The sequence below is a fragment of the Dysidea avara genome, chromosome 6 (assembly GCF_963678975.1).
Source record: "Dysidea avara chromosome 6, odDysAvar1.4, whole genome shotgun sequence".
Taxonomy (NCBI): domain Eukaryota; kingdom Metazoa; phylum Porifera; class Demospongiae; order Dictyoceratida; family Dysideidae; genus Dysidea; species Dysidea avara.
The window spans coordinates 2,534,675-2,547,516 of NC_089277.1; the positions used below are offsets into that span (position 1 = coordinate 2,534,675).

A 12,842-nucleotide genomic window follows, 5' to 3' on the forward strand; every position below is an offset into this window, starting at 1 on the left:
ACACACACACACACACACAAACATGTAGAAAGGAATTAGTAAAGACTCTTACTTAGTGTATTCTGTCTATTATAAGACACATCACCTTCTCCACAGATGGTGTACCAGATGTACCAGTAGTTAGACTAGTTAACAGTAGTGTTATCATATGGAACAGACCAACTGATAATGGAGAGGAGATCACTAACTATGTGATAAGGATCATAAGGTGGGTACCAGTCTTGTTATCATGATAATGATGTGGTCCATTTAGTGATGGTGTGGTCAATATGACTAACTTGTCAGCCCTGGCTGATATTGTAACATATGATCTGATGTCACTAATGCTACCTAATGGACTAAGAGCTAACATTAGTGTTAGGGCCATCAACAGTATTGGATCAAGTGAATACTCTGACCCAGTACCATTCATGATACCATCTCGTAAGTCATGTAGTATTGTTGATAGGTTAAATACAATTAACTGCAGACAAGTTTACTGAATTAGACCAGTCAGTTCATACAAGCATACCTTGTACAGAGTAGGGGGCAGTGAAATTCCGACATAACATTGTCAACTTATCATGAATAACATACTTTAGTTTGTAACTAGTACCTAGTTATTGTGGCTTCTTTAATGCATGCCTGGTTGGAGCTATTTTACAGATGTTAAGATTCGTATTAATTCTTGTATTTTTAGTTTAGCTTTCTTACAAGTTTTGAATGGGAGATCTAGAGCACACAATAGAGTTGTTGAGGGTAGATCTTCACTGTATTATAGAGCTGTGAGAAGTGATACAAAATGTAGTTCAGTTAGTAAAATTAATCTTCTACTTCACTTAACTAAAGCTTTCAACAATGATTATTATCAGTTTATCTACTATAGAGGTGATTATATAACAATGAGGATTAACAAGTCAATAATTGTCATTGAATTGTGTATTGCTCTTTGCATTGAATGTGTTACGTAGCTAAGCCATTCAATCTGTGAATTGTTAGGTGAACACTTTTCCTGTCTGAGTAATTATGTGAGATCTTTTCCATTCTCCAGCTCAATCATCATCATCATCATCAAGGATTAGTGGTGGAGTAATGGCTGGTATTATTATAGCTTGTATCTTGGCTGGAATATTCCTAATAGTGCTCATCATGGTGTTGTTTAGTAAGTGTAGCTGAGGTTGGTCATGTGTCGTGAAGATGGTGCTAAAACAATAATTTAGCTAGTTTAATTTTAACACCTTACTAAAGATTCTTATAACACCATTCAGTAATTTGTTGGAGTGGTCGATAGTTGAAGTGACATTGAAGTGGCTTCTCATTCAGGCTCTTCTTTAGTTACTTTATAGATAACTCATAGGGAATTCCAAGATAAGAAAGCCATGTTGAATGTTCTTCGAATCTACTTACTGGATTTTGAGTTCAATAAATCTTACACATGATTTGTACAAAGATCTAACTTCTATTAGTTTATACATACTGTAGTATTCTTAGTAACCTATATAAGACTCTGGCAACACAACTACTTTTAACCCAAACACTACAATGTGTTTACTAACACATTGAGGTCACCATACACCTGTGACACATGACCATCACTCCCTCATTACAATGTCAAATAGTAATTTCATCACATCACTATCAGCAGCTTGTTGCTGCCGGAGCAGATCAACCAAAATGGACTTCTATGATTTCCGTGTTGACTTGCCGTATAACAATGAGTTACGAGTTCTTCGAATGAGTCAAATGAGAATGGCCAACAATGATTTGTACATGTATGTTACTGTGCGTGTTGTTGTATGAGGGTGTTAGTATGTCTGTGTAGGTGTGACTACAGTGAAGAAGATCTTGAAACTCTGCGGCAATTTCCCTGTGAAAAGATCACATTGGATAAGTGAGTCATCACATTATATCACAAGGTGTCTTGTTACATGTTTGTTGTTTAGGGAGTTGGGTCGTGGAGCATTTGGTGAAGTGTGGGCTGGAACTGCTGAAGACATAATGGGACCAGGAAGTGGTACTCATCATGTTGCACTTAAGGTACTATACAATGAAATGTATAAGCTTTGAATTATATTCATAAGATTTACCCCCTAGAATAAAGTAATACCCAAACATAACTACTCTAATAAAGCATTCAGCCACCACCAAGATTTAAAAATAATAACTTCCACAACTGTTGGAGATGTGCATTGATGTGGTTTCTCTTTGTAGATGTTACAGAAGAATGCAGCTGAAGTGGATAAGAGAAGCTTCCTGTCTGAAGCCTTAGTAATGAGCAACTTCAGCCATCCCAACGTGTTACCAGTACTAGGAGTATGTCTGGATAGTAATCCTTTCTTTTTAATATTGGAGTTGATGGAGGCTGGAGACTTGTTGGCCTTTCTGAGAGGAGCACGTCAGGAGAACGTCAGTAGTAATAGTGATATGCCATCACTAGTTTACAATATCGTCTTGTGATTAGGGTCCTCCATTGCTGACACTTCCTGAACTGGTCAAGATAGCACTTGATGTAGCTAATGGAGCGAGATACCTGGAGACTCAACACTTTGTACACAGGTAGTATCAACCTGTACTAGTGTTAGTATTATTGTGTTGTGGTGTAGGGATCTTGCTGCCAGAAATTGTCTAGTATCCAGTAAGGGACCAGACCGGGTGGTAAAGATCGGAGACTTTGGACTTGCCAGAGATGTCTACCAGTAAGTGTTGTATTTGTATATTGTAATAGTACAGTCAGTGTTTGTGACAAATTACTCTAATATAACAGTCATATTGAAGTGTGATCTTGTACATGTTACAGTTCAGATTATTATCGTAAGGAAGGTCAGGGATTGTTACCAGTGAGGTGGATGGCTCCTGAGTCATTACTAGATGGCAAATTTACAGTGGACAGTGACATCTGGTGAGCACCTAGCCTCACCCACACTGCTAGTAGCCACTCCTCCTCTCATTTTCAGGTCTTATGGTATCTTATTATGGGAGATCACTACACTGGGTAGACAACCTTATCCAGCTCGTAGTAATCAGGAAGTGTTCCAGTTTGTGATAGCAGGAGGAAGATGTGATAGGCCAGATAACTGTCATCCTAAACTGTAAGTTGACTACAGAATGAATTAAATTGTGGGTGAACACTGAACAAGTGACAGTTTTCTCAGTTTAGGATGTATTGCACTTGCTTTTTAATTGCGCATAATACAATTTGGTGTTTCATGTGAGTTTCAATAATTGTAATACCAAACTAGGGTCAATAGTGCTTCACACATGATTAATAACTTTGTACTTCACTTGTTTTGTAAGAGCTTCTTGACATAACTAAAAATGCTGTTTTGCATGCTTAATGGGTACTCTTAAAACTGATGTAAACACCCACTGACCCAATTGTTTGCTAGTTTAGTAGTTATTGAGACTTGTAGAAAGTTGATAATTATTCAATATTATTGTGCACTGCATGTCCTATCTCCAACCCAATTCTCACAATTTAATTTAGTCATCGTACTATTCATAGAAATTTAGAGGTTACTTGTCTGACCATGATGTTATAACTAATAAAACTGGCAGATTCTTAGTAGTGACACAGCAGTCAAATACTCTATCTAATACAACAGTCAGTTATTCCAGGCATGTACCGTATATCAATTAAATTTGGCGGTGAACTAAATTTGGCAAATTGGCGATTCGTCACTAATCCGCCAAATTTAAATTTCGTCAATATATATATATATATATATATATATTTAAACTCGTTGATGATTTTTTTTCACATAAACAAACACATTAAACAGATACAAATAAACCTTGGGCCAAGCAGTTGTTGAAGTAGGTCTTTTTACAAACCTTCGTGGATACTGCTGAAACTGGTAAATTAGCGTGTTTCCACACATGCAAATGGGTGTGGCTTACTGACTAGACTAAAAATCATACTCGATTAGTGGGCGTGGCCTCACGTAAGGTTGCAGACAGCAGCAGACATGAATTCGTGTGCAGCCATTGATAAATGGGCGAGTATGCCTACAGACAGCAAATAATCCTGCAAGTGGGTGCGGCTACGAAAGAAATTGGAGCAGTACTCAAAGCGAGCCAGTACAGCATCGTACTTATGCCATTCACCAATTTTTCAGTGAGAGCATTTCGCCAAATTAAAATTTCGCCAACTGCAATTTTATACCAAATCGCCAAATATTAGCTTCGTCAATATTTGTTGTCATACAGTATTATACATCCTGATCAATTCCCCTGTCCAAATTAATATGTAGCAAGTAGATAGCTTTCTATAAATCTTTTGTTATTTTGAGGTGACTTCACACTGATGTGACATTTTACATCTGTACAACTTCACCTGTTTAAAGCAAGAGGCACAACAATGCACTGGTTCTCACTACAAGCACTTTTGCTTCCTTAATCCAAGGATACTAACCTCTTCTTCCACTGAATGCATAATTAGTTGGGAGATACAATCAGTAGTGATGTGTATTGACAGGATTGTATAGCCCAAAGCAGAAAATGTAGTTAATTTCAACAACAGGCTACCAAAGCAAACAAACTAAACACCACAAATAACAACATTAGTTATCTCTTACACTATTAGGCATAACATGTTATAATATTACAATGAAACCTGTTAATCAGGACACTTGAAAATCAGGGCACCTGTATAATCTGGACACTTGGTAATGGTCCCAAAGTATCCCTTATCATGTAAACATCAGGACACCATTGGTCAGTCACAAGGTATCCTAAATACACAGGTTTCACTGTAACGATAGACAAAGTGGTTATGTAGTATACTTCTGTATATAATTGCATAGTACTTATTAGGTTTATAACTTTTGTATATGCTACTAAAAACTTAAAAATTGAATTAATATCTTTACAGCTGGTGGTTAATGAAGAACTGTTGGGCTCATCGTCCAGAGGATCGACCAAGGTTCCGCACAACAGTGGACACATTAACAAGACTACATGATAGACTAACAAGAGAAGGTAGTATGATATCAGATCAGTTGTATAGTGAGGAGGAGAGTGAAGAGGATTATGAATATGGTGATGATCAGTCCACCACTAACATGACCTACCGGAACACTGTTAGCAGTGGAAGGTATTGTTACTAGTATCTGTACCAGTAAGACAGCAAAAATTAATCAAATTGTGTTCCTTTTAAGGACCCATGTATTTTAGAAATCATGCGTTTACTCATTATACTGTTAACTGTCATATCAATTCTATAAATGGTCATTACCATATATAGGTCTCTTCGATCATCTATCCGATCTGGAGCATCATTCATAGCAACCGGCATAGCAACACTAACGAGGAGCTCACGACTGATGAATAGCATAAGACACCGGGCCAGTCTTCATCAGTGTGCACCAAATGGAATCATCATACAAAATAGTACTGATAACTTGCTAGAATCAGTAAGTGACACACTTCAACTAGTAATACTTCATGATGTAACCTGTCTTGTGTCTCTTTGTTAATAGAAAGATCAAAATGGGTTCAGAGAAGTTGGACCATTTTAACAAGGACCATACTAATAGGGATATCTTTTTAATTTAACAGCTACAATAACATAACCACTCATTATAATGTCATTATGACTGTAAATAACTGGTCAACTATTAATTTATTGTACACTATAGATGTTGACATTTTAAACTACGCATGTTATGTACTGTAATGTGTATCAGTGAACTGGTTATATTTAATTTCCAGGGTTCCAGAAGACCCCTTTAAGAGCAGGAACAAAAATTTGACAGCACAAGATATCACCTCAGAAATAGATAAAGGTGGATGAGAAACATACCAAGATACTCTAATAGAACAGTCACCATAGCACACTAAACTAGCTACTCTAACAGAACAGCCACAACATTTACTGTGGGTATTGTGACATCACATCATGTCTTAATAGTTATGGTCAGACAACAGTCTTAGTGACCACCTGTATAGAAAGACCAGGTAAATTATCCTCTTAACTAGAAACTATGCATTAAGATTGATGCTAGAGTAGTATCCATTTTAAAAATGATTTGTGCAGTCATAGTGGTGAGTTTGTGTACTATAATTATACAAAATATATTTTTGACTAAAGGTTGAACATGTTATACTGGTATTTTGCCAATTTGTGCATGGAGAAATTTGGAAGTTTTTTTAAAATTGGTGAAACATTCACCTGTTTGCTGACCTTTTGCTGGTATCAATTATGGCATAGCATTTTGATTGTGGCAAAGGAGGATGGTTGGCACAATACAGTACACACTACACAAAGGTCAAAAGGCCACTCCAATTCTATATAACTATTCACTATTTAGCACCTTCATCATCACATGAGAGGCCAGCAATTCTCTACTGCTTTATTAGGTGGCTGTGTTATGGGCTATCAATCAATTTCCCCAACTGTTGTCCACATTGAAGACTTTGTCATCTCTTTCTCACACTACACACACACTTCCTTCGCGTGCACACACACACACACTGCACACTAAAAGTTGCACACACACACACACACATGTATGCACACTACACAACACACCACAAGCATGGTGAACACACTACACACACACACAAAAAGCAAAGCCTTCAGTTGCTGAGCTAACATGCCTACCCAGTAAACCAGACCTCTGTGCATTACTCAAGTGTTAGGAGTCAGTGCAGGTAAATCCTCCAGAGGCAGGACTAATACCCCACAGGAGGTTGTATCATGTCTCACAAGTGTTAAAGCTGGGTGGGCTGCTTCGCCAGGCCACCAAGTTCCCATTTAAACAGCTGGGTAGACTGGAGCAATATATGGAAAGTTTCTTGCTCAAGGAAACAACAACACCAAAGTGGCATAACCAAGCATCGACCGGGTACCTTTCAATTACCAGGCCGATGCTCTACTCACTTGGCTATGCTACCTCACTACACACAAATCCTACGGCAGCCATGCGAGACACAGCTGTTGCTGCCCAGCAAACCAGCACTAGCAAAGGATGCCTGTGCACCACACAGGCACTTGAGCCTTTTGTAGGCAAATTCTCCTGGGGCAGGGCTAGTAACTTGCAGGATGACTGTCCAGGTCTCACGGAGAGAGGTCGTGAACCCAAAATTCCACAATGACCACAACACTGCTAAGCAAGACAAGGACATTTGGGAATTTGCTTCCCCAGTAAACACCTGGTACCCATTGATGTTACAAATTACAATTGGGTGGCTGCTTCCCCAGATGACTACTGGCCATGTCCCCAGTATACAGCTGGGTAGACTGGAGCAATGTGAGTAAACAGTTTTGCTCTGCTCATTAGGAAACAACAACACCAAATTGGCATAACTGGGCATCAAACCTGGACCTTTCAATTACCAGGCCGATGCTTTAACCACTTGGCTATATATGCCACACACACACGCACGCACGCACGCACGCACGCACGCACGCACGCACGCACGCACGCACGCACGCACACACACACACACAACACACACATACAACACACACACAATGGATAATGAGACACATACACACAAAGCTCCTTCAAACAATTTCCAGTACTGGATCTCAATGTGGTACTAGTTGAAATTGGAAAAGTTTAACAGTACTGGAATATTCACATCTTATTCCAAACACATGTTCTAGCACAGACCAGTCAATGCTAACTAAACTTTCAGTTAACCAAAGATGAATTATTTATTATCTTTCCTTGTAAACGTATTAACATTCATACACAATTTTAGAATTATGGACTTCTTAGTTATCACAATACCATGTTGTCTGTTGCTATGGGATACCATGTTGTCAATACCATGTCCATTTCACATGTGCTTTCATTGTATCTACCACTTCAAAGATTCTATTTTCAGATAGGATGTCATTCCTTTAAATGGTGGCCACTAATACAAAGATTGGTTGTTTAGTGAGGAGATACCCATCTGAAATACATAGTAATTACACGAATCATTTTGCCATTAATAGATCAAGTATGAAACAATTTGAGGTTGTATAATAAGCAAATGAAAGAATACTCATGATGAATTTCTTCTCTTCATAGAAAATCATGCAAGAAACTTCAAGCCTGTATAAATGAATTGACTACACACTCCTTTATACCCATACCTGTTAAACAATAATTATATGAATTCTATGTAACACAGCCACCTAAAACAGTACAAATGCTAATGGGCTGGTTTTTGCTGTGGCTTGTCCACCTGTGAAAATTCCCTCAAAAATAAACAACTCAAGTTGTTATTTGGCTTATTTTACTGCTTGATCCACTAAATGTGCTTCAAGATGTTTTCATTTAAATATCTGGTACAATAGTTATGACCAATACCATACATTTCCTATAAGGAAGTCATAAAATACAGTCCAGCTGTTACCAAGCTGCAAGCTTGTGATAGAGCTGAACCCTACATGTCTGCTCTTGACACCTTTACTGATCATCTAGTTGGATGAAATGTAATTTCTGTTTTCATTTTTAGCTGTTTTCTCAGGACTCAGCTCAACATATGGTATGTATAAACAGTACGATGTGGAAATCAAGTGATCGATGTGGAAATCAAGTGATCGAAATACCTACACACAAAGTGCAACATCATGGCTTATTGATCTGTCTGATCTGAAGATCACTTTATGATACAACTGACTTGTGCGTCAGTTAGATCAAAGCTTTCAAAAGTCTAATTTTACTCAGTGTGTTTGTACAGGCTATATTGGCAGTTTGATACTCTTCCTTAATAATTTATTATTGTATATTATAAACTCTTGGTTATACAGCAGATGAAGATACAGTACTCACTGTAAGACACTTATTGATGAACCAATCAAAAGGTAGGTCAACTTCTCTTTCCTTTTATATATGGTAACACACTCTTTGAATGTGTGGCTTCTCTGTGATAAAATGAATGGGGTCACAGTATCCACAGTAGGTTACACCAACTATTTCAATTGTGCACAAAGGTCACAAACTTTTGACCAAAAATTCCTTATTTGGTCTCTATTGAGAGATCACGCTGTTACATTATTAGCAGCATCTAGCCTAGCCCCTAGTGAAGTCTCGACCAGCATAAGGCAGTCCTGACATTTGCCTGCACAACCAGTGACCAGCTGGTTAACACAGTACAACTAGACTTTAATATTGTATGCATGAAATGAGGTATTTTCATGTATACACAAGTTTTGCATGACAACAGTTTAATGGTATGAATGCACTAATTTTCAAATTTAAAAGTAAACATCATCTTATTTTTGTAAATGGCCATTCAAAGGTTTGTACAACTTACACCCATGCACAATAAATCTCAAAAGAATTATTGAAATTTCATTAGGAACCCACAAAGCATGCAATTTATTTGTGAAGTTTGTAGCAACCTGTAAGATATGTATGTAGGTATCCTGCCAAGATAATACATCAAAGCACAGAGAATATTGTAATACTTCAAAGCATATAGTTGTCACAGAGAATAATACATCATTCTTTGTACCACAAGGACAACTTTGCAAATCCAAAGTTTAAAGCATACATTGTGAATGCACTACAGACATGGAGTGTATCTGTACTAAGTAATCAAGGTGTCCTGATTTTCCAGGTCAGTTTATGTACTAAGAGATACTTTGGGACCTTAACTAAGAGTCTGGATTGTGTAAGTGTACCTACATGACAAATTATCCGGATTATTCCCAAACATGATGCATACATTGGCAATTCAGATATCTGTCCAGTTCGGGGTTGGGTCCAGAAGCTGGCAAGGGGAGGGACACAAACAAGTTCAGATCTACACCATTAATAAGGGGAATCAACTCTGAGGGATAAATGGCAGCTAGTATAATTATACAGTATATAACTGAGGCAAAAATAATCCACTGTTCATTTCAGTCTTTGCACAAGGTCTGTTGTAGTGTTATAACAATTATTTGATAGGCTTGGTAGCACAAAGACTTTGGTCTTTGGTTTTATGTGATTTTGTAATAATATGGGGGAGGGAAGCTTTGAGGACTGAGGTAAAATTAGTCATGATCAATTGCAGAGACAATACTATAGGGAAATCACACTGTCATAATTGCAAATAGTATTGCCTCTGCAATTGATCATGACTAATTTTACCTCAAAGCTTCCCTCCCCCATATTATTACAAAATCACATAAAACCAAAGGCCAAAGTCTTTGTGCTACCAAGCCTATCAAATAATTGTCATGATACTACAACAGACCTTGTGCAAAGACTGAAATGAACACCCAATTATTTTAGTGCTTTTATATAGAATTGTTATCATATAGCAGGCTTCTAAAATGAGGCATTAATTTTAGCGTTAGGGGCCATTTGCTGAAAATTAATTCAGAAGTATTTGGGTGCCATAGTAAAAACTGTATCATGTCACTTTTCAAAGATTACAATCATCAAATTAATGCTGTTAAAAGCTCCATCACTAACCACTCTGGGAAGCCATTGCTGTAGCTGTAGCCATAGATTATTAATCCCACACAGTGTGGGATTAACAATCTATGCTGTAGTTGAGTCTTATAATTTAGCTAGTAGCTAGCTAGACTATAGCTATGTTTAACTTACTTATAGGTGTAAGATGCCCACTAAATAAACTGATGTATCTAGTCTACTCGTGGGCTACAAAACGAAGTCTTTCACAAGCCATTGGAGATGTGAATGTTGACAAAAAGATGGGCATAAATGTTTATCAGTGGTGCTGTGATATTTTCTCATGGACTTTAGTCAATGGACCTGACATAAAATTAGGTGGTCCAGGACAGATAGTACAGATTGATGAGTCTGTATTTATTCACCAAGGGAAGGTACTGTAAGCTTCTAGCTACATGACATTGACAACTGAAGTGCATTTCCAAGGATTCTGAAATGACTCCTAAAAATCTTGATCTTTTCAAGATAGTAAAATCTTTGTTTGATATATAAGCATTTCTGAATAACAAATTGAAAATTGCAATTGGATTGAATAATAAAGTTCATGGCTATAATTTTTTATACTGTATAGCTAATCGCTGAAATACTTTATTGGCATTCTTTTTGGCTTTGCACATTTTTGAGTGGTGGGGTTACTGCACACTTAAGGGACTAGTTAACATTTCGTACTGAGTGGTGAATATGATGGGGACAAGCCAATGTGAACTGATATATGTAGCTACATTATGCAATGCATTAAGCTATGCTTGAAAGTGTTTCGTGTCAGTAGTCAAGTCCAGTGATTAGACACTACCTTCTATATCACAGACATAATAGCTATTTCCAAGACAACATAATTTACCATTTTTAGCTGCAGAATTATTCACAACATCATTTTGTGACTATAGCCTATAAATGTACTAGTGTACTGGAATGTAAGGAAGTTTTCAGACTGATTGTGTTTCAACATCATTGCATTCTGCATACCATTCCATTGAGTAGGCTAAAGCTTATTAGTTTTTCTTCCCTAAATAACTCCCTTTGCTTTTGTTTGATGGACTACATTTGCATATTTCCTAGAGCTCTAAAATGTGACTGAATTTTGGAAAATCACCCATATGGGTGCATTTGACACTTAAAATATTTAATGACCAAATAACAAGCTTTATAGTGCAAACCTACTTGTTTATGATTGTAAGCTATTCTCAATGCCTTGAATTACGAGAAAATTCTAGAAATTTTTTTATAGTTCTGCTCTGCACATAATAGTAACTCACTAAACATGAAAATTCTAATTATTTCATGCACGCCCATATGGGTGATTTTCCAAAATTTGGTCACAAATACAGTAGAATGAAACAGTCTATTTATACCAAAAAGTTCTGTATATACCATGTGCAGTATATTTATGTACTATAATATGATGTACAATATACAGCCCAATTAATCTGGTAAGTCTAAAGAACATGTTTACTTTTTAATGCAATTTAAATTGCAGAATAAACATGGTCATGCTTTGCCCCCAGTGTGAGTGTTCGGAATGGTGGACATTGGCCATGTTCCTACTTTTGGGGTACATGGAAATTGTAGACCAGAGAGATGCAGTTATACTGTATTGCCGATCATTTCTGATCACATAGATTCAGAGACCACAGTGTGGTCAGATATGTGGGCAGCATATAACGGAGTAGGTACACTACCTGGAGTATTGAGACATGAGACAGTCAACCACTCGATGCAGTTTTTTACTGGAGTTCATACAAATGCCATAGAAACCTACTGGAACAGGTATCCATGATGCCGGCCAAGTGTATACCTTTACTACCATTTAGAGTAAAGCTTTCATTTAATGCTATGAGAGGAGTCAGGAGGGAAAGCTTGCCTTCATACTTGGATGAGTTCATGTGGGGAGAGAGAGATATGGAACATCAACACAGAATGCTTTTCAAAAGCTGTTGGAGCAAATAGCAGTCAAGCATCCACTGCCATAAACATACTGTATGCATGGTGTGTGTGTGTGTGTGTGTGTGTGTGTGTGTGTGTGTGTGTGTGTGTGTGTGTGTGTGTGTGTGTGTGTGTGTGTGTGTGTGTGTGTGTGTGTGTGTGTGAGAGAGAGAGAGAGAGAGAGAGAGAGAGAGATAATGAACAGATTAGAGCAATAGATCGTCAAGTGTACTTGATTTAATAATAATAATAATAATAATCATACAGGTCAAAAAAGGCAAACGCCTGTGAGTCCTGCTCTTTACACAACTTACATAACTAACTAGTATTAATTACAAAATCAAAGTCATACAATACTAAATAAACAAACTGTAGTCAAGCGATTGGGGGTAGTAGTGATTATCTATGTTCCTCTTGAAATTATTAACGGAAGGTGAGTTGACAGCAGTCCAGGGTAGATTGTTCCAGTGATTTATAACTCTGATGGCGAAAAGGTGATTTCTGATGTTCTTAGCAGCATGAGGTTTGTAGTTGTGTTGA

At 37.4% G+C, this 12,842-nt stretch overlaps 1 protein-coding gene across 4 annotated transcripts in view; it reads left to right on the forward strand.

Moving 5' to 3' along the window:
* LOC136257317 (proto-oncogene tyrosine-protein kinase ROS-like) overlaps positions 1-12,842 on the forward strand; it is a 51,098-nt gene that overhangs the window by 13,089 nt on the left and 25,167 nt on the right. Inside the window, exons 33-46 of one of the 4 annotated variants that reach the window (XM_066050447.1) lie at positions 97-208; positions 254-423; positions 1,031-1,141; positions 1,622-1,751; positions 1,802-1,870; positions 1,923-2,016; positions 2,191-2,385; positions 2,441-2,535; positions 2,583-2,675; positions 2,777-2,878; positions 2,934-3,068; positions 4,850-5,071; positions 5,222-5,390; positions 5,457-5,653. The exons of 2 other annotated variants lie outside the window; for them this stretch is intronic. In XM_066050447.1, coding sequence (XP_065906519.1) covers positions 97-208; positions 254-423; positions 1,031-1,141; positions 1,622-1,751; positions 1,802-1,870; positions 1,923-2,016; positions 2,191-2,385; positions 2,441-2,535; positions 2,583-2,675; positions 2,777-2,878; positions 2,934-3,068; positions 4,850-5,071; positions 5,222-5,390; positions 5,457-5,495 — 1,736 coding nt within the window. In that variant the 3' untranslated portion in view covers positions 5,496-5,653. Of the gene's footprint in view, positions 1-96; positions 209-253; positions 424-1,030; positions 1,142-1,621; positions 1,752-1,801; positions 1,871-1,922; positions 2,017-2,190; positions 2,386-2,440; positions 2,536-2,582; positions 2,676-2,776; positions 2,879-2,933; positions 3,069-4,849; positions 5,072-5,221; positions 5,391-5,456; positions 5,654-12,842 lie in introns of those variants that run through there. One more of the 4 variants, XM_066050449.1, reaches the window with a different exon arrangement.